Source organism: Ictalurus furcatus, chromosome 17 (genome assembly GCF_023375685.1).
Source record: "Ictalurus furcatus strain D&B chromosome 17, Billie_1.0, whole genome shotgun sequence".
NCBI classification, from domain to species: domain Eukaryota; kingdom Metazoa; phylum Chordata; class Actinopteri; order Siluriformes; family Ictaluridae; genus Ictalurus; species Ictalurus furcatus.
Genome location: NC_071271.1, coordinates 26,986,826 through 27,014,325, shown reverse-complemented (window position 1 = coordinate 27,014,325; position 27,500 = coordinate 26,986,826). Strand labels below are relative to the sequence as shown.

General features: G+C 41.7%; 3 protein-coding genes across 5 annotated transcripts in view; 2 read left to right on the top strand and 1 right to left on the bottom strand.

Moving 5' to 3' along the window:
- hectd3 (HECT domain containing 3) overlaps positions 1-7,990 on the bottom strand; it is a 17,580-nt gene extending 9,590 nt beyond the window's left edge. Inside the window, exons 1-12 of one of the 3 annotated variants that reach the window (XM_053647361.1) lie at positions 7,367-7,990; positions 5,908-6,068; positions 5,750-5,842; positions 5,462-5,615; positions 4,934-5,052; positions 3,755-3,868; positions 2,315-2,397; positions 1,949-2,114; positions 1,552-1,633; positions 687-869; positions 234-286; positions 28-92 (exon numbers count right to left, since the gene is read on the bottom strand). In XM_053647361.1, the coding sequence (XP_053503336.1) occupies positions 28-92; positions 234-286; positions 687-869; positions 1,552-1,633; positions 1,949-2,114; positions 2,315-2,397; positions 3,755-3,868; positions 4,934-5,052; positions 5,462-5,615; positions 5,750-5,842; positions 5,908-6,068; positions 7,367-7,723 (1,630 nt within the window). In that variant the 5' untranslated portion in view covers positions 7,724-7,990. Of the gene's footprint in view, positions 1-27; positions 93-233; positions 287-686; positions 870-1,551; positions 1,634-1,948; positions 2,115-2,314; positions 2,398-3,754; positions 3,869-4,933; positions 5,056-5,461; positions 5,616-5,749; positions 5,843-5,907; positions 6,069-7,366 lie in introns of all 3 variants that reach the window. The other 2 variants (XM_053647363.1, XM_053647364.1) reach the window with 2 other exon arrangements.
- Positions 7,991-9,818: 1,828 nt separating this feature from the next.
- acadm (acyl-CoA dehydrogenase medium chain) lies at positions 9,819-18,093 on the top strand. Its single transcript, XM_053647365.1, has 12 exons — positions 9,819-9,930; positions 12,139-12,235; positions 12,771-12,868; positions 13,292-13,361; positions 13,445-13,545; positions 13,968-14,048; positions 14,190-14,320; positions 14,917-15,025; positions 16,247-16,387; positions 16,645-16,740; positions 17,178-17,426; positions 17,564-18,093. The coding sequence occupies exons 1-12, from the start codon at positions 9,916-9,918 to the stop codon at positions 17,633-17,635; spliced, it is 1,260 nt and encodes a 419-aa protein (XP_053503340.1). The 5' UTR covers positions 9,819-9,915; the 3' UTR covers positions 17,636-18,093.
- Positions 18,094-18,695: 602 nt separating this feature from the next.
- rabggtb (Rab geranylgeranyltransferase subunit beta) overlaps positions 18,696-27,500 on the top strand; it is an 11,071-nt gene continuing 2,266 nt past the window's right edge. Inside the window, exons 1-8 of the mRNA XM_053647370.1 lie at positions 18,696-18,740; positions 19,385-19,492; positions 19,573-19,770; positions 22,314-22,419; positions 22,606-22,658; positions 23,411-23,521; positions 23,800-23,925; positions 25,596-25,745. Coding sequence (XP_053503345.1) covers positions 18,738-18,740; positions 19,385-19,492; positions 19,573-19,770; positions 22,314-22,419; positions 22,606-22,658; positions 23,411-23,521; positions 23,800-23,925; positions 25,596-25,745 — 855 coding nt within the window. The 5' untranslated portion in view covers positions 18,696-18,737. The remainder of the gene's footprint in view (positions 18,741-19,384; positions 19,493-19,572; positions 19,771-22,313; positions 22,420-22,605; positions 22,659-23,410; positions 23,522-23,799; positions 23,926-25,595; positions 25,746-27,500) is intronic.

Below are 27,500 nucleotides of genomic sequence, written 5' to 3'. Positions count from 1 at the left end.
GTTTGATCAGCTGTGGTGTGATGTTACCTTGATCGATGATTCCCTCGGCGATGAATTTACATTCCCACCACTGATCATGACGCACAGGCCATCTACACAATAAGTTCATTATAATTTACATCACACGGTTTTACACCACAGGCGAGTGTGTTATTAAACACCAACACTGAGAGCAGTGAGGATTAGACCCGAGTGTATTCTGTAAAACAATGTAAAATAATTTCACATCATACCTGTAATCCAGAGTTTTCTCATATTTATCCGATGGCTTCAAACCCTCATACACCTGACACACGCAACACAACACAAACTCTTAGCAAGTTAATATATCAGTGCTTAATGTGACATCAATGAATCAAACACGAGACCGATTCAGAATCCCATTAAGACTCAAAATCTGATTCTGAATCAAATTCATGCTCGAATGAAAATAAGACTGAGAATCAAAAACAGAAATAGAACCAGAGAGACTCAAATCAGATTGAAATTATGACTTCGTTAAGAATGTGATTCATAATCAGAAAGTGAATCAAATTAAGAATAAAATTTTGCTTCTGAATCAAATTCATGAATCAAGTTAGAGAGAGTCAGTTTCAAATTAAGAATCAGATTCAGAATCATATTAAGAATCTTAAATCAGAATTAGAAAGAAATTAGGATTTATATGGATCGTGTGTGTGTGGTACCTGACTAAAGACGGTGTGTTTGCAGCTGGGGTCGAGGCTGGGGTTGTCGCGGTGCTCCATGGCCTGGCGGCGGTTGATGTAGAGGCGGGGCATGAAGCTGGGTTTACTCGACTCTGAGTCCTTCAGACACTGAATAATGAGAGCTGAGCGACGCTTCGATAGCAACAGGAACTGCTTTATATTCTACAGGAAGTAGAATTAATAATAAAGATCAAGAATATTAATATTACTTTCTGCATCACTTAAAATTATTATTACTGATGGTGAATTAATGCCTCGAATTTCCCTAAGTGTGTAAAATAATCTATGTAGGATAATAAATCGTTTTATATATATATATATATATAAAAACAGTATGCTGCTGAGTTCTGGATTTTGATTGGTCAGAAGGTTTTGATTAATTTAGTGCAGGTTTATATATAATGAATGCGCTCGCTCTAATACGTTATGGTTTCTATAGTAACGGCTCATTCACAGAGACGTGCACAGCGGACGCTCCACTGATAATAAATCAATGAAGAAAATGTTGATATCATTGTTTATGTAACATGTAGGGAAGGAGTCTCCAGTGTCAGTGCTTTGTAACAGTACAGCTGGAAGTTTTTTCTTCAGGACAGAGGAGTTTACGCTCCGCTTCATCGCACCACCCTGCCACCGTACATCTCATTAAATATGCCAAGAGCTAACCATGAATATACATGATATGCAAATTAGACACTAGCTAACCGAACTCAGCACTTAGTTATGTATAGTACAGCTCACTGAAAATACCAACAAGTGTAGGGTTGTGCAAGAGTACCACTCAAGCATGACACTAAAGCTGGATGATGTAATTATTGTGACTGACAGTGGACGTGGCTCTCACTTTAATCTGGCTAAAGGTGCCGAGGCTGTAGTCCCACGCAGGTACCAGGTGAGGCAGCAGACTGTCCAGGACAGTGATAAACCTACACACGTCCAGAAACATCACACAAATCACCACATGACATACAAATAACATTCAACAGAACTTACACACACACACACACACACACACACACACAAGCACACTCACACGTACGCACGCACACACTCACGTGTGCACACACACTCACGCACACACTCACGCGCACACAAGTATGCACATATGCATGCACGCACGCACAGGCTCTATCGAGTCTCTTTACTGATAAATATTTATTTGTGTGTTTGTTTATGAGTTTTAATGGATGTAAACAGCACATTGCTTTAGTTCAGACTGTGTGTGTGTGTGTGTGTGCTACCTCAGGATGACGAGCGTGCGGCGGTACAGGATGTCAGGCGGAGTGCCCTCCAGTCGTGGGTAGCGCACTAGGTTGGGGGATTTGAACAGGTCAGCGTTCAGACCCAGATCTCTCTCACAGGAGGATTTAATCTTCAGCCCTCGGATCCTCACATCAATCCCACCGTCTGAGACACAACACACACCGCTGTGAGCTCATACCTCTCACCATCGCATTTACAATAACAACAACAATAATAATAACAATAATAATAACAATAATTGTAATAATAATAATAATAATAATAATAATAATAATAATAACAATAATAACACCACTGCATCAGAGCTGTGTGAAATGTTAAGTGTGTGTTATTGTGTCACTCACCTCTACACTCCTCAATCCGGATCTCGATGATGGGTAAGTGTGTGCTCATGTCCTCTAACACACACACCTCACCGATCAGACTACTGTAAACACACACACACACACACACACGATGAAAAGATACCATCTAGATTTGAGTCATTCCTACAGCTGTAAATCCGCGTACGAGACTAACTCACACTTACAGATACACTCATTATAAAAGTCTACACACCCCTGTTACATACAGCAGGCATTTCTGTATTATTTTTACACCTTTAATGTGAAATTGCACCCCACATGATTTTTAAAAAAGGAAAGGAAAACCTCAAAGGTTTAACGATCGTCATGGAAACCTGCTGGACAGGGACGGTTCAGCTCCGACACCATCTAGTGGTTATTGCTATTGTCTCAGACGTGCACATGAGCATCTCTGAATAAAGGACAATCAGGATTATTGATGGATTTATTGATTCAGTGGTTGATAAAATGACATGCCAGCTAAAAACATGAACACTGATATCCTCTCCATGGCTGAAAGCTGCAGGTTTACACTTTATCTTGAATTCTCTTAATGTCTTTTATTTACTCAAGACCTATTTCTATAGCCGAGTCTCATTTCTACACATCGACGCCACAAAGCTTCTTTAAATCGTTCTCTCTGAATGAGTCGGTCATTTACAGCCACAGGAAGTGATGCGAAGTGAAAAAAAAAGGCTGAGTGGAGTTTAACGTTAATGCAGATGAGCAGCAGAATTATTATCCAGATGTTTTGGAGTTGTTTGTTCCTGGTCGCAGCTCCTGAGCCGGAGTTTTCCCTGTAAATAAACCTGCTTTAAAATAAACACCTCGGCTCGTCGGGACACGGCACACGCCGACGCGCCCCTCAGGCGCCCCTCAGGCGTCATTTATATACAAACAAACCTGATGGTGGTCACACACACGACCTCGCTAGCACCGGGGCGGAGACACCACACCTTTATTTCCTCTGCACAGTTCCCAGCTGTTTGAGAAGGTAATGAACACTGCGCGTGTCACGCTGTTATAGGAATATAATCGGTATCGGGGTGGTGTGATGAACAGAAGATACGGTCACCGCTCTGAAGTTGATTATTTTCCCATAACAGAACCTCCCCCGAGTGTTTTATTCCTAAAATACAATAACATTCCTTTTTAAACTTATGAAAGAAAGACTCGCCATAGTTTTTATCCATTTATAGTTACATTTAATGTTGTGGAGTTAGCTCCTGTGGTCACAGCCTCTCTTTTTTCTCTCTCGAAGTTAATAAGACAGAAAAAAAAGCAAAGAAGTGTAAACTCCTCCTCTACTTCTTCTTCTTCTTCTGATTATTATTATAATAATTACAACACACAGACTTTGTGCTGTAATGCCGTGGCTTTATTTGTTTCTTTGGGCTTTAATCTTATTAGAAACGTGAGCTGATTCTGAGAGGAACTCACTCTTCGATGGCGACGTCGCTGTATTTCTTCAGATTGTCTCCTTCTCCTCCGTACACGGTCACGCGTTTGGGCATGTACGTGTCATCCGTCGAATCCACTCTCAACATCAGCTTGCTGAAAATAACAACAAGGTCAGAAAGGCTGAAAGAGCGGTTCACCCACAAACACAGGGAATGAGGCGGTGCTGTAAGTGCTGCTAATAATAATGTCCATACTGTAGAGGTTAGTTAGCATTAACCCGGGGTTAGTTAGCATCAACACGGGGTTAGTTAGCATCAACAGGGGGTTAGTTAGCATCAACACGGGGTTAGTTAGCATCAACACGGGGTTAGTTAGCATCAACACGGGGTTAGTTAGCATCAACCCGGGGTTAGTTAGCATCAACCCGGGGTTAGTTAGCATCAACCCGGGGTTAGTTAGCATCAACACGGGGTTAGTTAGCATCAACACGGGGTTAGTTAGCATCAACACGGGGTTAGTTAGCATCAACAGGGGGTTAGTTAGCATCAACCCGGGGTTAGTTAGCATCAACACGGGGTTAGTTAGCATCAACACGGGGTTAGTTAGCATCAACACGGGGTTAGTTAGCATCAACAGGGGGTTAGTTAGCATCAACACGGGGTTAGTTAGCATCAACCCGGGGTTAGTTAGCATCAACACGGGGTTAGTTAGCATCAACACGGGGTTAGTTAGCATCAACACGGGGTTAGTTAGCATCAACACGGGGTTAGTTAGCATCAACAGGGGGTTAGTTAGCATCAACAGGGGGTTAGTTAGCATCAACACGGGGTTAGTTAGCATCAACAGGGGGTTAGTTAGCATCAACACGGGGTTAGTTAGCATCAACACGGGGTTAGTTAGCATCAACCCGGGGTTAGTTAGCATCAACCCGGGGTTAGTTAGCATCAACACGGGGTTAGTTAGCATCAACACGGGGTTAGTTAGCATCAACAGGGGGTTAGTTAGCATTAACAGGGGGTTAGTTAGCATTAACAGGGGGTTAGTTAGCAGGTTTAGTTGTTTAAGGCAGTATTTATTAACCCTCCTGCTTGTGGTCAGTAATGAACACTGTCTCCAAATGCGGGACGCTCAATATGACATGCTCAAGTTGAACGCTGCATTAGATTGTTTAACTTTGTGTGTGTGTGTGTGTGTGTGTGTGTGTGTGTGTGTGTGTACCTGACCACGGTCCCTCTCTTCATGTGTAAGCGTATCCAGTGCTGTCCCTGCATGCCGTCACTCTCCCAGTACGTCTCCGTGTCTCCGTCAGTCAGGCACGCAGTGCCTCCGCTCGGGTCCTTCTTCACAAAAACACATGCACTAAAACTCTCACACTTTCTACACACACACACACACACACACACTCGTAACCGAACACAACGTAGCGTAACCTAGAATAACGTATGCAGCTGCACCGGCTCGGCAGCGAGACTCTAACGGCGAGCTGATGATCTCCTGTAGGCCTGTAGGTCACGGGCTGGTATCTGAGCGTCCACAGCTCTGTCTCTGGGACGGTGACCTCACATTTTAAGAAGCCTGCTGCAGCATGAACATTTATCTAAGACAGATGTGTGGTCGTTGTAGAGAAGTTTGAGATAAATGTGTGAAGCTGTGTGAAAAGTATGACCTCATAAGGATAATAAATGCCCCTGAAAATGAACTCCAGAGGGCAAACTTCGCCCCTCGATAGTAAGGTTGATTCCTGACCCTGGTGTGTGCGTGTACCGAGCAGGAGGAGACGTCGATGTTGTTCACACACTGCTTCACACTGCCCAGGTTCTCATCCTCTTTCCCAACGTGATCATAAAAATAATGCACCAGATCCTCATCACACTCGAACGTCCAGGTGGGAGGACTGTACCTGTACACACACACACACACACACACACATTAACACACATTAACACACATTAACACACATTAACACACACACACACATTAACACCTGCACAAACAGGTATACTATACCACCTTGATCACCTGGTCTGAACTCACCTGAGTTTCTGCACTGCAGCTTCGTCTCTCTCTGCGATTTTGGGTCGAGCTCCAAGGTGGAAACAGTTTTCTGCATCCACCACCTCCTCCCACCTAACAACACGATAAACATCAGTTATCCTAAACACACACACACACACACACACACACACACACACCTGTTACAGGGTTTGTGGTCGAAGCCGAACAGCTGCTGCTGCCTGCTGACGGAGTCGGGATGTTCCACGGGAACCAGTCGAGTTCCTCCTTCCGAGTGTTTACACGCCAAAATCCAGCCCTCTTCCAAATCCACACCGGTGCGGTACTGTTCCATCTGCTCCTAAACACACACACACACACACACACAATGTCAATGAGCTCAAAATGCAGCATATTATTCTTTATTTGTTATTAAAGTACAATCATGATGCAGTTCTCAGACATTGTGAGACACACACAGGAAAATAAAGCCCACTGGAGACTGGTTCTGCTTTAACGGTGGTTTGTTTGAGAGCTGGAGCTGAAACACAGTCAAATGAAGAGAGTCGGGCGTGGCACACTGAGCCACAGTCTAAATCCCTTCACTGGGTGCTTTACTGTGGTTTTAGTTCACCTGTACAGCCTTATCACAGGACAACAAAACACTGACATTACAATCATTTCACATCACGATACACTTTTATAAACCCTGTCATTACCCTCAGCACTCACGTGCACTCAAGAACTGACTTAGAAACATCTAAAATGTTAAATAAAACAATAAACTTAACTCATTATACGTCTTCACTGTTCTGTTGTTAAAACCCCACCTGAATATCATGGCACGCTGTATACAGGGAAAACGTCTTCAGGAATTTCTCTGTACCTGAATGATTACTTCCAATCATTTATAACATTATCATCATTATCACTATACACAAAAACACTAAACTATGCATTAACCGGGTAAAATGTCAGGACTGATCAAAGCCTGATTTTTTTGAGCTTAACGTGTGTGTTACGGCACATCAACACAATGAAATGTGTTCTAACACGCTATGGTTTCTATAGTAACGGCTCATTCACAGGGACGTGTACAGCACGCGCTCCACTGATAATAAACCGATTTAAAACATTGTTGATACGGTGAAGTTTTATTAAAGTAAGGAGATATTTAGGTAGCATTTATGGAAGGAGTCTCCAGTGTCAGTGCTTTGTAAGAGCTGTAACTGTAGAGGAGTTTACGCTGCTTTGTGGATTCTCGGTAACACGCTGGTGAGGGAACGACCGTTTACAGCTGCTATAATGTCAGTGAGAACAGGAACTAACCATAAACTGGGAAAAAATAAAAGACTTTAGCACTTTGCTGTGGAATAAGAGGAATAAAACGTCGCCGTTGTGGTCACAGTAACAGTCGGGTTTTATTCTTTACTTTGATTGATTGATTGATTGATTGATTGATTATCACTCAGGTACAGAGCAGAATGCGCAGTGACGTCACGAACCCGGAAGTATAAAGTCCCATATTACAGTATGTGTTCAAATGTGAGCCGTGTTAGCTTTGAATCCCGTTAATAACCGGGTAAATCAGGGTGCGAATGGAGTGAAGCCTGTTCTTTAATGAATTGTCAGCGTGTTGTGGTTAGATGTTAGATGTACCTTGGTTATTTTGACCCACAGGCCATGGCTGTTGTAGTATTCCTCCCCTGAGGTCCTGATACATGTCCCTTTCTTCGGCTCGATGGTAAACTTGCAGGATTTCTTGTTCGGAGCCTGGTGTGGAGTCTCCCACGCGGGGATGGAAACATTTCCCCCTGTTCCAGCGGCTGAGGTGGAGGCTGAGGAAGAGGAGGAAGCCGAGTTGGATGAAGAGTCTCTACAGATTTTATAACACACCTCTTTCGGCACGAAGCACAGACTCTCCGGTAAAGGCTCACTTCTCCTGAAACACTCAATACACCGGTTCAGGAAGCGGATTCTCCCCAGGAGGAGGTGAGGATCATCGCCCGGAGACATCGCTCTACTTTTACCTTATTATTTATTATTATTAATAATTTTTTTTAGCTAAGTCTTGCTAGCATAACTCAGTCGCGAAGTCAGCACAGAGTTGTCAGGAGTGTATTACACTCTGTATTTTCACTTTATTCTTCTTCTCTTCTTCTCTTCGTCTAGTTTAAAAAATACATAAATAAATCTGTTTACACCCGAAACTCTCTCCCGCATCAACAGCTAGAACCTGTCAAGTTAAGCTAACTTCCGGGTCCAAAGGGCGCTCCGCCCTGACGTCATTACGTCACAGCGACGCCGGAAGTAAAATCCTGTTCCGTGTATTTCCGCATAAGGACGTTCAGTACAGCATTTATTATAATTTAAATCTATTTATGCTGTTGTTGCTTTACAAACATTATGTATCGTCCCAGTGATCTTTAAATATATTTATCGTTTTAAAAAGACTTGGTTTTTACACGTCACACAAACACCCGCGTTACTTTATTCTGACTAGCCTCGGTGTGTTTGCTAACTTTTAATGGTCATGTCTATGGTTTTTTAACCTTAGTGATTCCAAAGCGCTTTACACTGTCTCATTCACACTCACACTCACACACACACACACACACACACCAGTGGTAGCAGAGCTGCCATCGGGAGCAACTTGGGGTTCAGTGTCTCGCCCAAGGACACTTCGTCATGTGGAGTCATGTGGGGTCATGTGGGCCAGGAATCGAACCGCCAACCCTACGATTAGTGGACAACCCGCTCTACCACCTGATCCACAGCCGCCCTCAACTTTTAATGCATCAAAAAGATAACGTTACATAAAATTATTAAAATTATATATATATATATATGTGTGTGTGTGTGTGTGTGTGTGTAAGAGAGAGAGAGAGAGCAGGGATTCTCAAACTTTAGTTTTTTGTATTTCTTTAACTGTATAAACACAATTAATCTGTTTGTTCAGACAAGCTGTTAAATATAGGTATATCATTTAAATGTGAACAATAATATGTTGTCTATTGGACCCAGTGTTTTTAATCTTTCCACCATAGAGTCAGTTTTTATTAAAATGATCACTGCCACTGTTTAGAGTTATAATAACTGATGATGATGATGATGATGATGATGATGATGATGATGGATTTCCACCAGTGTACAAAAATCTGAAAAACACAGAACTTGCTTTGAGAACCATGGATCAACAGAACCAGCACTGTGTTTTTGTGCTGTTTGATGTGTCCAAATATATGAGCACAACACACAGACTGAAATAGAAGCACTCGTTTTTATTTTTAAATAATAATAATAATAATAATAATAATAAAGATTTCTCTCATTTTAAGATGGAAGTAAGTCACACATATTGTAATTTCATAACCTAAGATTTATTTTACTCACTTACCAAAGGACTAAACAAACATATACTTAAAACTGCTGTATGTGGAAATGTATTTATCTAATACACTATCCTGGTTCTGATTCACCATTTCTTTATTTTTTAATAGAAAAAATTGGGAAATGTTTTAGACAGAAAGAACTTAATGATGTAAAGATAGATAGATAGATAGATAGAGAGATAGAGAGATAGATAGAGATAGAAAGATATAGATAGAGATAGATAGATAGATAGAGAGATAGATAGAGATAGAGAGATAGATAGATGGGTATGGATATAAAAGAAAATGATTGTATTACAGTAGCAATACACAAAACTAATAGTGAAAGTGAGGAATAAAAAAGGTGAAAAGGAAGATTTCAAATGTGTGTGGTAACAGAAATACACAATTTCTTTTTTAATAATTAACACAATGACGTTGAAATATTTTGAAAATATTAACCCTAAACGCAACGCGAGTCACTTGCTGCAAAATAAATGATTTTATTATAAATTTCCTCAGTAATCAGAATGGATTGAAATAAAATGGTGTATTTTGTATCGATCCATCTTCCACACCGCTTATCCTCTTCAGGGTCGCGGGGAACCTGGAGCCTCTCCCCGGGAGCATGGGGCACAAGGCGGGGTACACCCTGGACAGGGTGCCAATACTATTTTTATATCGAAACTGGAATTAGGGCAAAAGTCACTGAGGTGACCTTTGTCACGTGACGCGGAATCACGTGATTGAATCCCGTGCTGTGATTGGAGGAGAGCTGTCCGTCCAGTAAAGCAGGATCTCAAGACGACATTGAGCTCCGCGCTGAAAACCACAACAATGTTGTTCAGTAAGGTAAAATACTGAATTCTAACTTTATTACAGAGTTAATAATCACACACAGGAGCTGAGGGAATTATCAGTACAGCTGGTATACTCGAGTCATGATAAACAACAAAATAGCGAACTTTATTAACGCCAGCTGCATGATTAGCATCTGGCTAATTTCAAATGTTATGTAATATTATATTTATATCTCTTCATTATAATCACATTACTGTAGAATTATATCACAGATCTGTCATATTTAGGCCTTTTATTAATAATGAAAGTTTCTTAATAAAGTGTGTTAGAGTTAGCATTGTCTTCACTGAATAAGAAATGTCATTATATCTAGGAGCTGTCTGTCTGTCTGACTGTCTGCCTGCCTGTCTATCTGTCTGACTGTCTGCCTGCCTGTCTATCTGACTGCCTGCCTGTCTATCTGTCTGCCTGCCTGCCTGTCTATCTATCTGTCTGCCTGTCTATCTGTCTGTCTATCTGTCTGCCTGCCTGTCTATCTATCTGTCTGCCTGTCTATCTATCTATCTATCTGTCTGCCTGTCTATCTGTCTGTCTATCTGTCTGCCTGCCTGTCTATCTATCTGTCTGCCTGTCTATCTATCTATCTGTCTGCCTGCCTGTCTATCTATCTGTCTGTCTGTCTGCCTGTCTATCTATCTGTCTGTCTGTCTGTCTGCCTGCCTGCCTATCTATCTGTCTGTCTGCCTGCCTGTCTATCTGTCTGTCTGCCTGTCTATCTGTCTGTCTGTTCCTCTGTGTCTGTCTGCATGTCTTTCTGTTTACTAATTAATCTACCTGTCTCACTCTACATGTCTGTCTGTCAGTCTGTCTGAGCTGAACAGATGTACCATGTTTCCTCAGTACAGTTCTGTATAAGACATTGAAGGGGTCATATCAGGATTCTTCCTGTTTTGCTTCTGTTTATGAGTGTACTGTATTTTCTCATAGTATAAACTCCACTTTTCCCCCAAAGGGGTTTATTTTCTCTAACAGAGAGCACTGCTCCAGACCCGCCCGAAACGCCTCGTTCCAAGTCCAGATTTACTTCCGTAATTTCTCTACGTCACAGCGTGCACTATCAGCACAATCCCGCCCAAAGGCAGGCGCGAAGAAAGAAGGCGGGGCTTCAGTGAATTCAGGCGCCATGTCGCAGAGACACTGTGTGTTTCGGTGCGAAAGCAAAACCTCTTTGTTTATCCTTCTGAAAACAGACGGAATCAGTGGTTACTGTTTATTTATGACGCTGTTCCTGAGCAGTACAACCCGAGCGTTTGCGTGTGCACCGTGCGGTTTACGCAGGACGGCTTCCTGAACCTGCGCGAGAACAACGCAGGCTACACACGAAGACTACTCCTGAAAACTGGAGCGATTCCCACTTTACTCAGACAGTCTTGTGTTTCTGAATCAGAAGCTGTACGTGTGTTTGATTATTTATGAAGTCTCTGTTGACTGTTCACATGCGGAGTTTTGTGTTGTGGCTCAGTCGTAGACCTCTGCTAAGCTGCTAGCTAAAGGACATGTGTGTTTGTATGTTGGTGGTCTGACAGAGACGCTGATTGTAGCTGCTGTTGTGATTGTATCTTTAGACGGTTTATATCAATCCAATCACAAGAATAAACGCTAGCTTTCAAAGATATATCGCAGGAGTACCGACGCACACACAGGAGCTGTGTACAGTACAGTTAGTCCCGCCGGCGGGGTCGGAAACTTACATCGTATCTGAAAGGTGAGAGAATTACAAAATAAAAACTTACCACCGTGAAACACGATGCTCTGCAAACTTGCTTCTGCTCGATCATCCGCATTTTCTGAATCGGACTCGAACTGATACGGTAAAACCCACCACATGTTGCTTAGGAGATTAGAATTGTTTTGGAGGCTACGGCGAACGCTAAAGCTAATGCTAAGGGGCATTACTTTTCCCCGACACACTCGTGAGGCTTTTGGCCAATCACAATGCAATGGGTCAACTGGCCAATCAGAACACACTGGACTTTTCTGAAGGAGGGGCTTTTGGGAAATGGGAGTGTTTTAGAAGGCGGGGAATAGAGGCGCTGCAGTAATGTACAGTATTTAACAAATAATGTGGTTTTTTAACGTTAAAGTACATAAATAAATAAACAACGTAATTAACTTTAAAAATCGTGATATGACCCCTTGATATGAAAAATATATTGTATGATGTGACTAATAGTTCTGTGTGTGTGTGTGTGTGTGTAGGTGTTAAAGGCTGGTGTGCAGACGGGGTTGAGGTTCAGCAGTGATGCAGCTCGGGCAGCGACTGTAGTGAAGAGTTATAATGCTGGGTTCTCCTTCGGTACCTTCACCCCACACACACACACACACACTGTATACTGTATATGTGAGTGAACAGCACCGGCCCATTCACTCACTGATGTAAATTATGGCGTGTGTGTGTGTACATCACTTGAAGTGCAGCTTTAGTACCGTGTTATTGATTAAAATGTAAAACACTAAGCTGTAGTGGTATAGTTCCCAGTTTCCTAGTGAGCTGACGTTATCATCGTTTTAACACAGTAATGTAGGTAGAAGTAGCTAATGTACTGTACTGACAAAATATAAACAGCATCATTTACACTCGGCACAAACTTGTATATCAGGAACAAGTCCTGTAGAACAGGTTTATCCTGAGTAAAAACATTTAGAGGGAGATATCACGGTCCACACGGTTCCTCAAAAGCTTTGGTGGAGATGTAACTTAAAAGGACGATGGTCTGTTCCACTGGCTAACATGAGTGGCGGGGTTAAAAACGATACCGCAGCTGGCCACTAGAGGGCCTCGACTCCCTGTTCCACACACACTCTTTCATCCTCTCCTCTGTGATGGACAGATCTGACAGAGCAGCAGAAGGAATTCCAGGAAGTGGCCCGGAAGTTTGCGCGAGAGGAGATCGTCCCTGTGGCTGCAGACTATGACAAGAGCGGTGAAGTGAGTACACACACACACACACACACACACACACGCACCTCTAGATGTGTTCCTGATGTAAATGGTAAATGGTCTGCACTTATATAGCGCTTTTATCCAAAGCGCTTTACACTGTGTCTCATTCACCCATTCACACACACACACAAACACACACACACACACACACACACCAGTGGTAGCAGAGCTGCCATGCAAGGCGCTAACTTGCCATCGGGAGCAACTTGGGGTTCAGTGTCTTGCCCAAGGACACTTCAGTATGTGGAGTCATGTGGGGTCATGTGGGGTCATGTGGAGTCATGTGGAGTCATGTGGAGTCATGTAGGCCGGGAATCAAACCGCCAACCCTACGATTAGTGGACAACCCGCTCTACCACCTGATCCACAACCTTAATGTGTTCTTAAACGTTCTCCTCTCCTGTGCAGTATCCGTTTCCTCTGATCAGGAGGGCTTGGGAGCTCGGCCTGATGAACTCTCACATCCCAGAGGACTGCGGTGGGTTAACACACACACACACACACACACACACACACACTCGTATGTTCATATGAATTCATTACACTGTTGTATATTTACAGGAGGGCTGGGGTTGTCCAGCTTTGACTCGTGTCTGATCACGGAGGAGCTGGCGTACGGCTGCACGGGGGTTCAGACCGCCATCGAGGCCAACTCTCTCGGCGTGAGTTACAGCTCAGCAGGAATAACGTGTACACTTATAAATATAACGTACGGTTATTCTTTAATAATCACACGTTTCCTTTATTAAAGCGTTTGTGAACATGGTATGTGTTTCTCGTATCTTATTAAAGCGAGGTAAGATTAGCTTTTTTATCAGGATTTTTTTTTTTTAACTAATTGAAGCCACTCCCCCTTTCCCAAAGAGCTCCACCCCCACAAGTAAGCTCCACCCCGAGGACCTATGGTAGCAGGTAGAGTAGTATGTATAAAATGAGGTGAACACAATCCATCATGTTTCATTATGTTCTGCGTATCTTCCAGGGTTTTTTAATAAGAAATCAGAAAAAAGGAATTAAAAATATCAACTATTGCTCCTTTAATCTGTGATTTCTAAATGAAATCTATATACTTCTCTTCTCGCAGCAAATGCCCGTCATTATCGCCGGTACCGATGAACAGAAGAAGAAATATTTGGGCAGGATGACTGAGGAGCCGCTGATGTGTGTAAGTGAAAATACACTCTACACTGTTTACACATTCACTACACACACGTTCAGACCCGATTCAGTACCGATCATTAACAATGCACTCTGTACAGTGCTGCTGTGTGTGTAATCACTGCGTGTGTGTGTGTGTGTGGTAAAGGCGTACTGTGTAACTGAACCCGGCGCAGGCTCTGATGTGGCAGGAATAAAGACTCGTGCTGAGAAGAAAGGAGACGAGTACATCGTCAACGGACAGAAGATGTGGATCACCAACGGAGGAAAAGCAAACTGGTGCGTTCACTGGTTCAGGGCGTGGTCCGGAGGTCCGGAGGTCCGGTGGTCCGGAGGTCTGGTGATGGACAAATTTACATAATGTTTACGCGAAGTCAAAAATCCACGTCGGGGTTTTAGTGACCTGACTCAAGACTTCAGAAGCACAGCTGTGTTTCACAAGCCTTTAGCACCCACACTCATCATCACTTAATATAGGGAGAGGGAGAGTTCTGTCACTAGGGGGCAGTGTCACACTCGGAACTCTGCTTGCGTCACCAATGCTAATCTCTACTAATATAAATAATATAAAATTCATGCTAATTGTGTACCTAATTATTATTCATCAGTGATTTGAGGAAGTCTTGCTGTTTGGGTCTTTGTACTCAAACCTGATTTTATTTTTAAGTGTGATGTAAAATCATCCTTCTTTTCTTCTGAACAATGAATAATTCTTAAATCCACGTGCAGTCCGACTTTATCACTGTATTTAAGACGTGTGTATGTGGGTTCAGTCTGAAACAAGTTTCATGTGGGCTGTTTTGTGGTACACAGTTTGTTAACATTGTAATATTGTGTGTGTGTGTGTGTGTGTGTGTGTGTGTGTGTGAGTGTAGGTATTTCCTGTTGACTCGTACTAACCCTGACCCTAAATGCCCGGCCAGTAAAGCTTTCACAGGCTTCATCGTGGACGTCGACACTCCTGGAATTCAGATCGGCAGGAAGGTGAGAACTTTTTATTCCAGATGTGTGACCTGCTCTATATAAGTAAGGAATAATCCACGGCTAGGTGTGCATTAAACGATTTTGAACATGGATTATCCTGCTTACACCGTACTCGCTCTCCAGCACTCACAAGTTAAAGCTGCCAGTGCAGCACAGAATTTGACTGGAAAGATCAAAATAAGGGTTAATTCTGGGTAGTTATTGTATATCCGGATCGTTAGATCTAGAATTCCACCTGCTCTAAATCATACACGGAGATAAAGTAGTGCGATAAGTTACATTTATTTGAATGAATTATAATAAATAGTTATTAGAGAGAGAGAGTGTGTGTGTGAGAGAATATTCTGCGTCTGCAACTACCTTGTACGGTTTGAACGCACACCTTCCTGCCAATCAGAATGGAGTATTCAGACAGACCATGGTATATAAATCAATATATCGGACATCGTTTAGTGAATTTAAAGTGTGTTGGTGCTCAGCGTGTTGCAGGTGTATAAGGGCAGGCGTTTGCACTAGCATCTGGATGTGAAGCGACCAGGCGGGGTTGACGTGCCGTAAAGCGACCGGGCAGGGCGGGGTTGATGTGCCGTAAAGCGACCTGGCGGGGCGGGGCTGATTTGCCGTAAAGCGACCGGGCAGGGCGGGGCTGATGTGCCGTAAAGCGACCTGGCGGGGCGGGGTTGACACGCCGTAAAGCGACCTGGCGGGGCGGGGCTGACGTGCCTTAAAGCAACCTGGCGGGGCGGGGCTGATTTGCCGTAAAGCGACCGGGCAGGGCAGGGTTGACATGCCGTAAAGTGACCTGGCGGGGCAGGGCTGATTTGCCGTAAAGCGACCTGGCAGGGTGGGGCTGACGTGCCGTAAAGCGACCTGGCAGAGCGGGGCTGACGTGCCGTAAAGCGACCTGGCAGGGCGGGGCTGATGTGCCGTAAAAGCGACCTGGCAGGGCGGGGCTGACGTGCCGTAAAGCGACCTGGCAGGGCGGGGCTGATGTGCCGTAAAAGCGACCTGGCAGGGCGGGGCTGACGTGCCGTAAAGCGACCTGGCGGGGCAGGGCTGATTTGCTGTAAAGCGACCTGGCGGGGCGGGGCTGACGTGCCGTAAAGCGACTGGGCGGGGCTTACTATGACAGAGGTCCTGTACTACTTTGAATACCTGAATGATTTTTGAGTTCAGTGTTTATTATCTACATGGTGGTGTTATTTTTGTCCCCGTGTGCAGGAGATGAATATGGGGCAGAGGTGCTCCGACACTTGCGGCATCACCTTCGAGGACGTCAGGATCCCTAAAGAGAATGTGCTGATCGGAGAGGGGGCGGGGTTTAAAATCGCCATGGGAGCCTTCGACAAGACACGCCCTCCTGTAAGACTGTCCTGTGTTTAATTTAATTTAACTCTGCTTAAAATATCTTAACACGCACACTTTTTTATTTTTCTGTGGTCAGTATTGTCCTGATTATAAATCGGTACTTCTATCAGATTTGTTACCGTGGCACTGGGAAAGGGGGCGGGGCTACGTGTGGGCTCAAGTGACAAATGACCGCTTTATCAGTTTATTATATGCTAATGATTATATTAATTAATCATTATTATTATAACACCTTTATCTCTGTGTTTCAGGTTGCTGCAGGAGCGGTGGGTCTCGCACAGAGAGCGCTGGATGAAGCAACTAAATATTCACTAGAGAGAAAAACTTTTGGTCGGTTTCTCACCGAGGTACTGAACTGAACATTTTTATTTATATATATATATATATACACATATCATTCATATGAAAAGTGTTCATATATATTAATATTAAAATACTATATTACAATCAAAAACTTAATAATGTGTACTATATTATATTATTGTAGCATTTTAGTTTAGTAAGAAGACGTGTCTTAAATAAATGATCCATTTTTACTGAGTGAGTAAGAATTAAACATAAACTTTTAATTATTTTATTAGTGTTGATTTTAGTATTACAATAACTATTTCTAAGCTGTTATGAGATGGTGTGTGTGTGTGTGTGTGTGTGTGTGTGTGTGTGTGTGTGTGTGTGTGTGTGTGTGTGTGTGTGTGAAAGCCCCACAGTGTAGTGCACATGTAGGAAGGAGGAGGAGGCCATGTTGAAAATGTATTTCTGATGACCTCTTTTCCCCGTGCCGCAGCACCAGGCCATATCGTTCATGCTGGCCGAGATGGCGATGAAGGTGGAGCTCGCCCGACTGGCCTATCAGAGAGCAGCATGGGAAGTGGACGAGGGCAGGAAGAACACCTACTACGCCTCCATCGCTAAGGCCTACGCTGGAGACATCGCTAATCAGGTGGCGTGTGACGCCGTGCAGATATTCGGAGGAAACGGATTCAACAGCGAGTATCCTGTCGAAAAACTGATGAGAGATGCCAAGATCTATCAGGTCAGCGAGAGAACCTTCCAGAACAACGGCTCGCTTTTCACTCCATCACTGTGTCTCACACATTTACACCAGATGCCTACGTGTTTACCTTATTTCCAGCTTTATTTCACGAATCCTTTTTTTGTTCCTTTCCTCAGATTTATGAAGGCACCGCTCAGATCCAGAGGCTCATCATATCCAGAGAACATCTCAGCAAATACAAACAGTGAAACTCGCCGGTGTGGAGACGTGGAGCTTCTTCCTCCTGCAGCAGCACTTCACGGTTTAAAGATTAACATGTGGATTATTACAGACCTTCGTTATAACTCGTTTATAATCATTTAACTGATGAATCGTTTAACGAGTCGCTGTCCAACGTGTCTGACGTTTATAAAGTGACCTTAACAGATCACCAGGTGGAGATCTTCAGGTTCTCTGCATCTCTGTCCTCAACGCTTTTATATGCTAATGATTTGTTCAGTTAGTTTCATGAACGTTATGAGTATCAGATAACTCACATGCACACACAACCGTTTGTGTATGATTGTATATTACGTAGATTTTTTTCTGAGCAACTGAAAACAAAAAAGTGTGAAATGGCATTGAACACATGGCTTGAGTTCTAGCTGTAAATTGTAGCATGCCTTCCTGGACAAAAAAATAAACAAATAAAGAACAAAGAATGTCATTGTAGAATTGTCTGATTATTATTATTATGATTATTATTATTATTTTAAACATAGTATACTGTGTGTCCCAAACTGTATCTAGATTTGTGCTATACAATATTTTCTATTTGTATTATATATTCCAGTTGTTGTTGTTATTAAAGGTCTAAAAAGTAGTGATTTTATGTTATTATTATTTTAGTACACTCTGAAAAGTAAGTAGAGAAGCACAGGACTTAACATTTCACTGCGGTAATGACTAGCAGAAGATTTGAGTATTTTTATTGATTTTTACTTTTCTGTATTATTGTTTATTTGCATATTATTGATATTCATAATATAAATATATATGTATAAAACAGGAAACTGTATTTAATGTGCGAATATTAGCCGGATGCTAACTAGCCTGTATAGTGGGTGTTTATGGTGTTTGTAGTTGTTAGACCTAAAAAAAAAAAATTAAAAGCTTAGTAAAACAACACACTTCAAATCAGATACAGTAATACAAACACAAAGTACATGTATTATATTTATAACAATATATAATAAGAGAAAACGTCATAAGTTAGTTATAACTGTATCTCGGTGTTAAGGCGGACTTCGCTTCCGGTCCTGCAGTGACGTGTATAATGTGCGACGGCGAGCTCCCTGCCTCGGTGTCAGGATGGTGAGTGATGTAACATTACCGGCGGATTTGTGTTTTATTTGAGTTATTATAAGGATAAAAATGAACATTAGTCAAAGATGATTAACGAGATGTTTAAATGATGTCTACTCTGAGACAGCTGTGTTAAATCCACTTAAAGGAAGATGCTAGCGCGATAACTTCAAACAAATTCAAGGAATAACGTTAATAATGGGAATATCCGTGAGGAACGAGTGGGATGAAGCGTGTTGAGGGATAAATGGAATAAAAAAGTTATATCTATAAGTAATTCCAGTCAGTGCAGTAAGATTAAATGACGGTTGTCATGCCTGTACACATGTTTACTTTATAATGACATGATTTCTGTCTGTGTCTGGGGTTCAACATTCAGCTTTCTCGATGTGTTTAGAACATGGAAGCTTCAGATTGAACCCATTCTGCACCCTGTTTGTGCTGATCATTATTAAAAATCTAACTATGAATGGATTATATTTGGGCTGATCAGTTCTGTTCAAATGATCACAGTGTCGAGGTTCATTCTGAGTCACTTCACCGATAAATGAAATGGCTGAACCATCGTGTTTTATTATTATTATTATTATTATTATTATTATTATTGTGGTGCATGTGTGTGTGTGTGTGTGTGTGTGTGTGTGGTGTTGCAGGGGACTCAGGTCAAAGACGTGGTGATTAAACCCGACGCTCCGAACACACTCCTCCTGGAGAAGCACGCAGACTACATTGCTGCCTACGGCTCCAAAAAAGACGATTATGTGAGTGTTCATAATCAACACCATCATTACACTCCAGTCTCATCTCAACACACTCTAATGAAGTGTGTGTGTGTATACAGGAATACACCCTGTCGGAGTACCTGAGGATGAGTGGGATTTATTGGGGTCTCACTGTGATGGATCTGATGTCTCAGCTGCAGCGAATGAACCGAGACGAGATCATCGACTTCATTAAAGCGAGTCAGCACGAGTGTGGAGGCATCAGCGCCAGTGTGGGGCACGACCCGCACCTCCTGTACACACTCAGTGCTGTACAGGTCTCTCACTCTCACACACACACACACCTCCTGTACACACTCAGTGCTGTACAGGTCTCTCACTCTCACACACACACACACACCTCCTGTACACACTCAGTGCTGTACAGGTCTCTCTCTGTCACACACACACAGACTGCATCACCTCATCAGTTTGTGTAACTGTGATTTATAAACACTAATTATCCAAATACATTTATTTAAATATCAAACAAGTTTATAAAACAGGTGAATGTGTTAATAAATGCAGTAAAGCCAAATACATTTATTTAAAAAACAAGAAAGTTTATTCAGTAAGAAGTCAATTTATCACATCTACAGTGCATCCGGAAAGTATTCCCAGCGCTTCACTTTCCCACATTTCGTGATGTTACAGTCTTATTCCAAAATGGATCACATTCATTATTTTCCTCAAAATTCTACTAACAATTCCCCATAATGACCACGTGAAAGACGTTTGTTTGAAATCTTTGCAAATTTATTAAATATAAAAAACTAAAAAAAGCACACGTACATAAGTATTCACAGCCTTTGCCATGACACTCAAAATTGAGGTCAGGTGCATCCTGTTTCCACTGATCATCCTTGAGATGTTGCTACAGCTTGATTGGAGTGCACCTGTGGTAAATTCAGTTGATTGGACATGAATTGTAAAGGCACACACCTGTCTATATAAGGTCCCACAGTTAACACTGCATGTCAGAGCACAAACCAAGCCATGAAGTCCAAGAAACTGTCTGTAGACCTCCGAGACAGGATTGTATCGAGGCACAGATCTGGGGAAGGGTACAGAAACATTTCTGCAGCATTGAAGGTCCCTGTGAGCACGGTGGCCTCCATCATCCGTAAACGGAAGAAGTCTGGAACCAGCAGGACTCTTCCTAGAGCTGGCCGCCCGGCCAAACTGAGCGATCGGGGGAGAAGGGCCTTAGTCAGGGAGGTGACCAAAAACCCGATGGTCACTCTGACAGAGCTCCAGCGTGTCTCTGTGGAGAGAGGAGAACCTTCCAGAAGAACAACCATCTCTGCAGCACTCCACCAATCAGGCCTGTATGGTAGAGTGGCCAGACGGAAGCCACTCCTCAGTAAAAGGCACATGACAGCCCACCTGGAGTTTGCCGAAAGGCACCTGAACGACTCTCAGGCCAAAGATTGAACAAAGATTGAACTCTTTGGCCTGAATGACAAGCGTCATGTCTGGAGGAAACCAGGCACCACTCATCACCTGGCCCATACCATCCCTACAGTGAAGCATGGTGGTGGCAGCGTCATGCTGTGGGGATGTTTTTCAGCAGCAGGAACTGGGAGATTAGTCAGGATCGAGGGAAAGATGAATGCAGCAATGTACAGAGACGTCCTTGATGAAAACCTGCTCCAGAGCGCTCTGGACCTCAGACTGGGGCGAAGGTTCATCTTCCAACAGGACAACGACCCTAAGAACACAGCCAAGATAACAAAGGAGTGTCTACAGGACAACTCTGTGAATGTCCTTGAGTGGCCCAGCCAGAGCCCAGACTTGAACCCGATTGAACATCTCTGGAGAGATCTGAAAATGGCTGTGCACCGACGCTCCCCATCCGACCTGATGGAGCTTGAGAGGTCCTGCAAAGAAGAATGGGAGAAACTGCCCAGAAATAGGTGTGCCAAGCTTGTAGCATCATTCTCAAAAAGACTCGAGGCTGTAATTGGTGCCAAAGGTGCGTCAACAGAGTATTGAGCAAAGGCTGTGAATACTTATGTACATGTGCTTTTTTGTTTTTTATTTTTAATAAATTTGCAAAGATTTCAAACAAACGTCTTTCACGTGGTCATTATGGGGAATTGTTTGTAGAATTTTGAGGAAAATAATGAATGTGATCCATTTTGGAATAAGACTGTAACATCACACAATGTGGGAAAGTGAAGCGCTGGGAATACTTTCCGGATACACTGTGTGTGAGTAAATGTGTTGAACTTTTTAGAAAATATTAAAGAAAATTCATACATGCAGTTAAAATCATATAAATTTATATTTAAAAAAAACAAGTAAAGTTTTAAAATGTAAAAAGTACATTTTAAAATGAAATAATATATTATGGGTTTGATGATTATAATTCCAGGAATTTTAATAATTTTCTATGTGTTTTTTGTAGATATTTTGGGCGGAAAAGACATTTAACAAACTCCCTCGTATTTACGTCACATTACACTGAACAGACTATTATTATTACTATTATTATTATTATTATTATTATTATTACTATTATTATTATTATTACTATTATTATTATTATTATTACTATTATTATTATTATTATTATTATTATTACTATTATTATTATTATTACTATTATTATTATTATTACTATTATTATTATTATTATTACTATTATTATTATTATTATTATTATTATTATTACTATTATTATTATTATTATTATTATTACTATTATTATTATTATTATATTTTATGTTATGATGATTATTGTTGTTATTATTCTTATGATTATGATGATTATTCTTTATGTTATGATGATGATGATGATGATGATGATTAATTGCAGATCCTGACCCTGTACGACAGTGTTAAAGCCATCGATGTGGATAAGGTGGTGGAGTACGTTCGGGGACTGCAGCAGGAGGACGGATCATTCGCAGGAGACAAGTGGGGTAAAAAAAATCATATTTAATTAGAGAATCATTTATTTAGTGATGACTTTATGCAAATGAGCCTGTGAGCCAATCAGGTGAGAAGAGATATCGTCTGAGCAGCAAATTGTTATGGAATATAAATAAACATGTGAACATCGTTACTACAATCTAAACTGTACAGGTGTGTTGGTCTGTGTTCCTCAGGTGAGATCGATACGAGGTTCTCCTTCTGTGCCGTGGCCACGCTCGCGCTGCTGGTACACACTCCTCCTCTTCCTGTTTAAACACCTTTAATACAGCTTCATTGTTTTATACTATATTTATTTCATCAAATCTATTATTGTGCACAACTTTATTTTAATTCAGCACAAGCAGGTTTAAGCTTTTAATAATAATAATAATAAGGAGAAGAATGTATTATAAATAATAAAAATGCTTTACTGTTATAAATCAAACAGGAACCTTTAAGGTACTAAGAACTAAAAAACAGATCCTTTTCCCACCGTCAGGCTGAACCGTTACTGTGAAGAAGAACAGGAAGTACTTTAGAAAAAAACACAGTGACACCAGGAAGTGAGGCGGTGGGTCACATGGGCTGGGGCCACACCCCTTTCTCCTGACTGACAATATAGAGGATTTGGAAATGAAGGAAAAGAGGGAAGAAGAAAAAGAAGTAGAGTGAAGAGCTAAACATGATGGAGGGATGGAAAGATGAAAAAGAGAGTAATAATAATAATAATAATAATAATAATAATAATAAAAGTGTAATATAGAAATAGAGGGATAAAAGTAAGAGAGAGAGAGAAAGAGAAAAACAATGGAAGACAGAAATAAAGTAAGATAAAAAAGAAAAATGGATGAAAGACAGAATAAAGGATGGAGGGATGAAGGAGGAGGGAGGTTTAATCAGATACCCAGTAAACTGTTTAAATCTGAACACTGAAAGATAAAATTAAAAAGAGGTGTGTGTGTGTGTGTGTGCGTGCGCGTGTGTGTGTGTGTGTTTCAGGGCAGGTTGGATGCGGTGGATGTGGATAAAGCGGTGCAGTTTGTTTTGTCCTGCATGAACTTTGATGGAGGTTTCGGCTGCAGACCCGGCTCTGAGTCTCACGCTGGACAGGTCAGAACACACTCACACATACAGACACACACACACACACACACACACACACACACATACACACACACACATACACATCCTCTAACTACAACACTGAACACACACACCTCAGGAAAACTGATCCTGTCGGAATAATTGTAGTGTACACACACTGTAAAGCCACTGAGATGAGGAAGTCCACTGACTCTGAGTCATGCCTTCATTTTCCTCCGCTCTGTGTGTGTGTGTGTGTGTGTGTGTGTGTGTGTGTGTGTGTGTGTGTGTGTGTGTGTGTGTAGATTTACTGCTGTACAGGTTTCCTCTCCATCACTGGACAGCTCCAGCAGGTGAACGCTGATCTGTTGGGGTGGTGGCTGTGTGAGAGACAGCTCCCGTCTGGAGGCCTCAACGGCCGACCCGAGAAGGTCGCACACACACACACACACACACACACACACACACACACTCGCCACCTTTATTACTTCACTACCAACCTTTATGTAAAGCGTACTCATCCGTTAACAGACTGAGAGTTTAATCAGAATAACAGTCCTTCACGTGAGCACCTTAATGTGATCAGAGTCCAATCCAAATCTGATCACGTGAGGTGTGTTAACGTCCTGTTAATAATCTGTTAATAATCTGTTAATAATCGTGGTGTAAAGGTTTGTGTCAGAGGATTTCTGCTGGATTTACAAAAGTTTCAGTCAAGCTGATTGTCTTCGTACTCGTGTGCATATGTTGTAAGTGCGTTCCTCACACAGCAGGGGGCACGCAACGAGCGGTCAGGGTAAAGACTGAAAATCAGAATAAGTTACTTTGACTCACTTCTGTGGCAATAAAAATATTTATTATTATTAATAATAATAATAATAATAATAATAAATCCTCCATCCGCTGAGGTGTTTGTATGCGCAGAGCTGTACTCTGTAGACAGACAGACAGGCAGACAGACAGGCAGACAGACAGGCAGGCAGACAGACAGGCAGACAGACAGGCAGACAGACCGGCCCGTCCTCCGTTTACACACTGCTGCTTCTTTCTTCATAACTGAACGATTGGTTTTATTTCTCTTCGTGTATGGATGAGTGTTGAATCGCTTTATTTATCTTTATATTCTTTAATTAAAGCCAATAAAATCTAGCGAGTGGTTTTGACGGAATGTTCTGGATGGAGCTCTGAGTCCCGAGCGAGTGAACTAGCACGAGGACGAGTTTCTGATCCAAAGCTCTTCTGTAATTGGCTCTGGATAAGGGCGTCGGCTACACGCCGTAAAGCTGTAACGTAAACGTGTAATACACGTAAACAGTGTCGTCTCCAGTGTATTCCAGGTATAAAAGCCAGTAATCCGTGCAGATTCTTTGATCTGAAGTCGATGGAGTCCAGGTCTGCGTTAGTGAGTCTCGTGTGTGAATGTGCTCGCACTCAGGAGCACGAGAAGGACACGAACGTCCTTCTGAATTGATTTTGAACGGATTTTCTGAAAACGTCATTTCTTGTGTAAACGCTCGTACTGATGATTCACGCAGGAGTCTGTTGGTATCCAGGTCGAAGAAGAGTTCCTGTGTGATCTGACCTCCGCTGCTGTTATCACTGTTCCCTGGAAAAACAGAGAAAAACACTTAAGATCTTCATTATGATGTGCAGTTATGTGTATACAGCAGAGTTTAATGTTCACATGATGAGTAAAGATGTTAGATATCTGTTATAGCCACGGATTCTCTGTGTGTGTGTGTGTGTGTGTGTGTGTGAGCTGAATAATCTCTGTTACTGGGTAACATTTTGCTGAGACAGAAATAATTAAAAATGTGAAAACACAAGCACAGAAGCCTGTTGTGGATTTTTGCGTAAATGCAGAGAGAGAATTAAACACCGGCCCTGTGGACCCAGGTCCAGTCTGATACATCAGAATGATAATATCTGTCTGTCTGAGACTGAGTGGGTGTTAATCCGTCCTCCTCTGTCTGTCTGTGTGTGTGTGTGTGTGTGTGTGTGAGTCACAATGTATTGATGGTTTTATCGTACAGATAAGAGTTAAGAGATAAGGTTCTATATACTGATGTGTGTGTGTGTGTGTGTGTGTGTGTGTTGTCAGCTGCCGGATGTGTGCTACTCGTGGTGGGTTCTCGCTGCGCTGAAGATCATCGGCAGGATTCACTGGATCGATAAAGCCAAGCTGAGGACGTTTATCTTGGCGTGTCAGGACGAGGAGACGGGAGGATTCGCTGACCGACCCGGAGACATGGTAACGCTCGCGTCTGATAACCGACTAAATCCGATCTACAGCTGGCAGTTCTCCACATTTTTGTGGGAGTTACCGTGCGTTCACGCTAGCAGGTGATGAGTCGTTTGTCTCATTGGTCCGAGGAATCATTCGAGACAGTCGGTTTGGATTTGTCTACAGCGGCATACGTCATACATACCCTTTACGTAGAACTGAGAAAACTTTCGATTTTTAATGCTGTTTGGTGCGGAAATCGTGGCTCAGTGTCGCACACGCGTGTAGAAAAGGATGAAAATGAACGATCGCTCGTCACTCACGTGAACTTTGGGTAGAATTTCAGTACACACACTTCCTCTCCTCTATAAATGAGTTTCACGATCTTAGAGTTCAAGCAGCGAGCTGGAGCCTAGATATTTATTATCCTGAATCAGACAGAAATAATATTTTTACACCAAATCAAATGTCATGAAACAGAGAACATGACACTGCAACGCTGGGACTGAAGTCACAAGCACAAGGTGAACACCTGCAAATCTTTATTTTTATTTATCTTTGTTTCCGTTATTGTTGCACAGCTGCTGAATCACTGTATACGATACGATATACGATCGATATACACTATACGATACGATATACGATACAATATACACTATACGATACGATATACGATCGATATACACTATACGATACGATATACGATACAATATACACTATACGATAGATATACGATACAATATACACTATACGATAGATATACGATACAATATACACTATACGGTACGATATACGATACAATATACACTATACGATAGATATACGATACAATATACACTATACGGTACGATATACGATACAATATACACTATACGATACGATATACGATCGATATACACTATACGATACGATATACGATACAATATACACTATACGATACGATATACGATACAATATACACTATACGGTACGATATACGATACAATATACACTATACGATAGATATACGATACAATATACACTATACGGTACGATATACGATACAATATACACTATACGATAGATATACGATACAATATACACTATACGATACGATATACGATACAATATACACTATACGATAGATATACGATACAATATACACTATACGATAGATATACGATACAATATACACTATACGGTACGATATACGATACAATATACACTATACGATAGATATACGATACAATATACACTATACGGTACGATATACGATACAATATACACTATACGATACGATATACGATACAATATACACTATACGATACGATAGATATACGATACAATATACACTATACAGTACAATATACGATACAATATACACTATACGGTACGATATACGATACAATATACACTATACGATACGATATATGATACAATATACACTATACGATAGATATACGATACAATATACACTATACGATAGATATACGATACAATATACACTATACGATACGATATACGATAGATATACGATACAATATACACTATACGATATGATATACGATACAATATACACTATACGATACGATATACGATAGATATACGATACAATATACACTATACAGTACGATATACGATACAATATACACTATACGATACGATAGATATACGATACAATATACACTATACGGTACGATATACGATACAATATACACTATACGGTACGATATACGATACAATATACACTATACGATACGATAGATATACGATACAATATACACTATACGGTACGATATACGA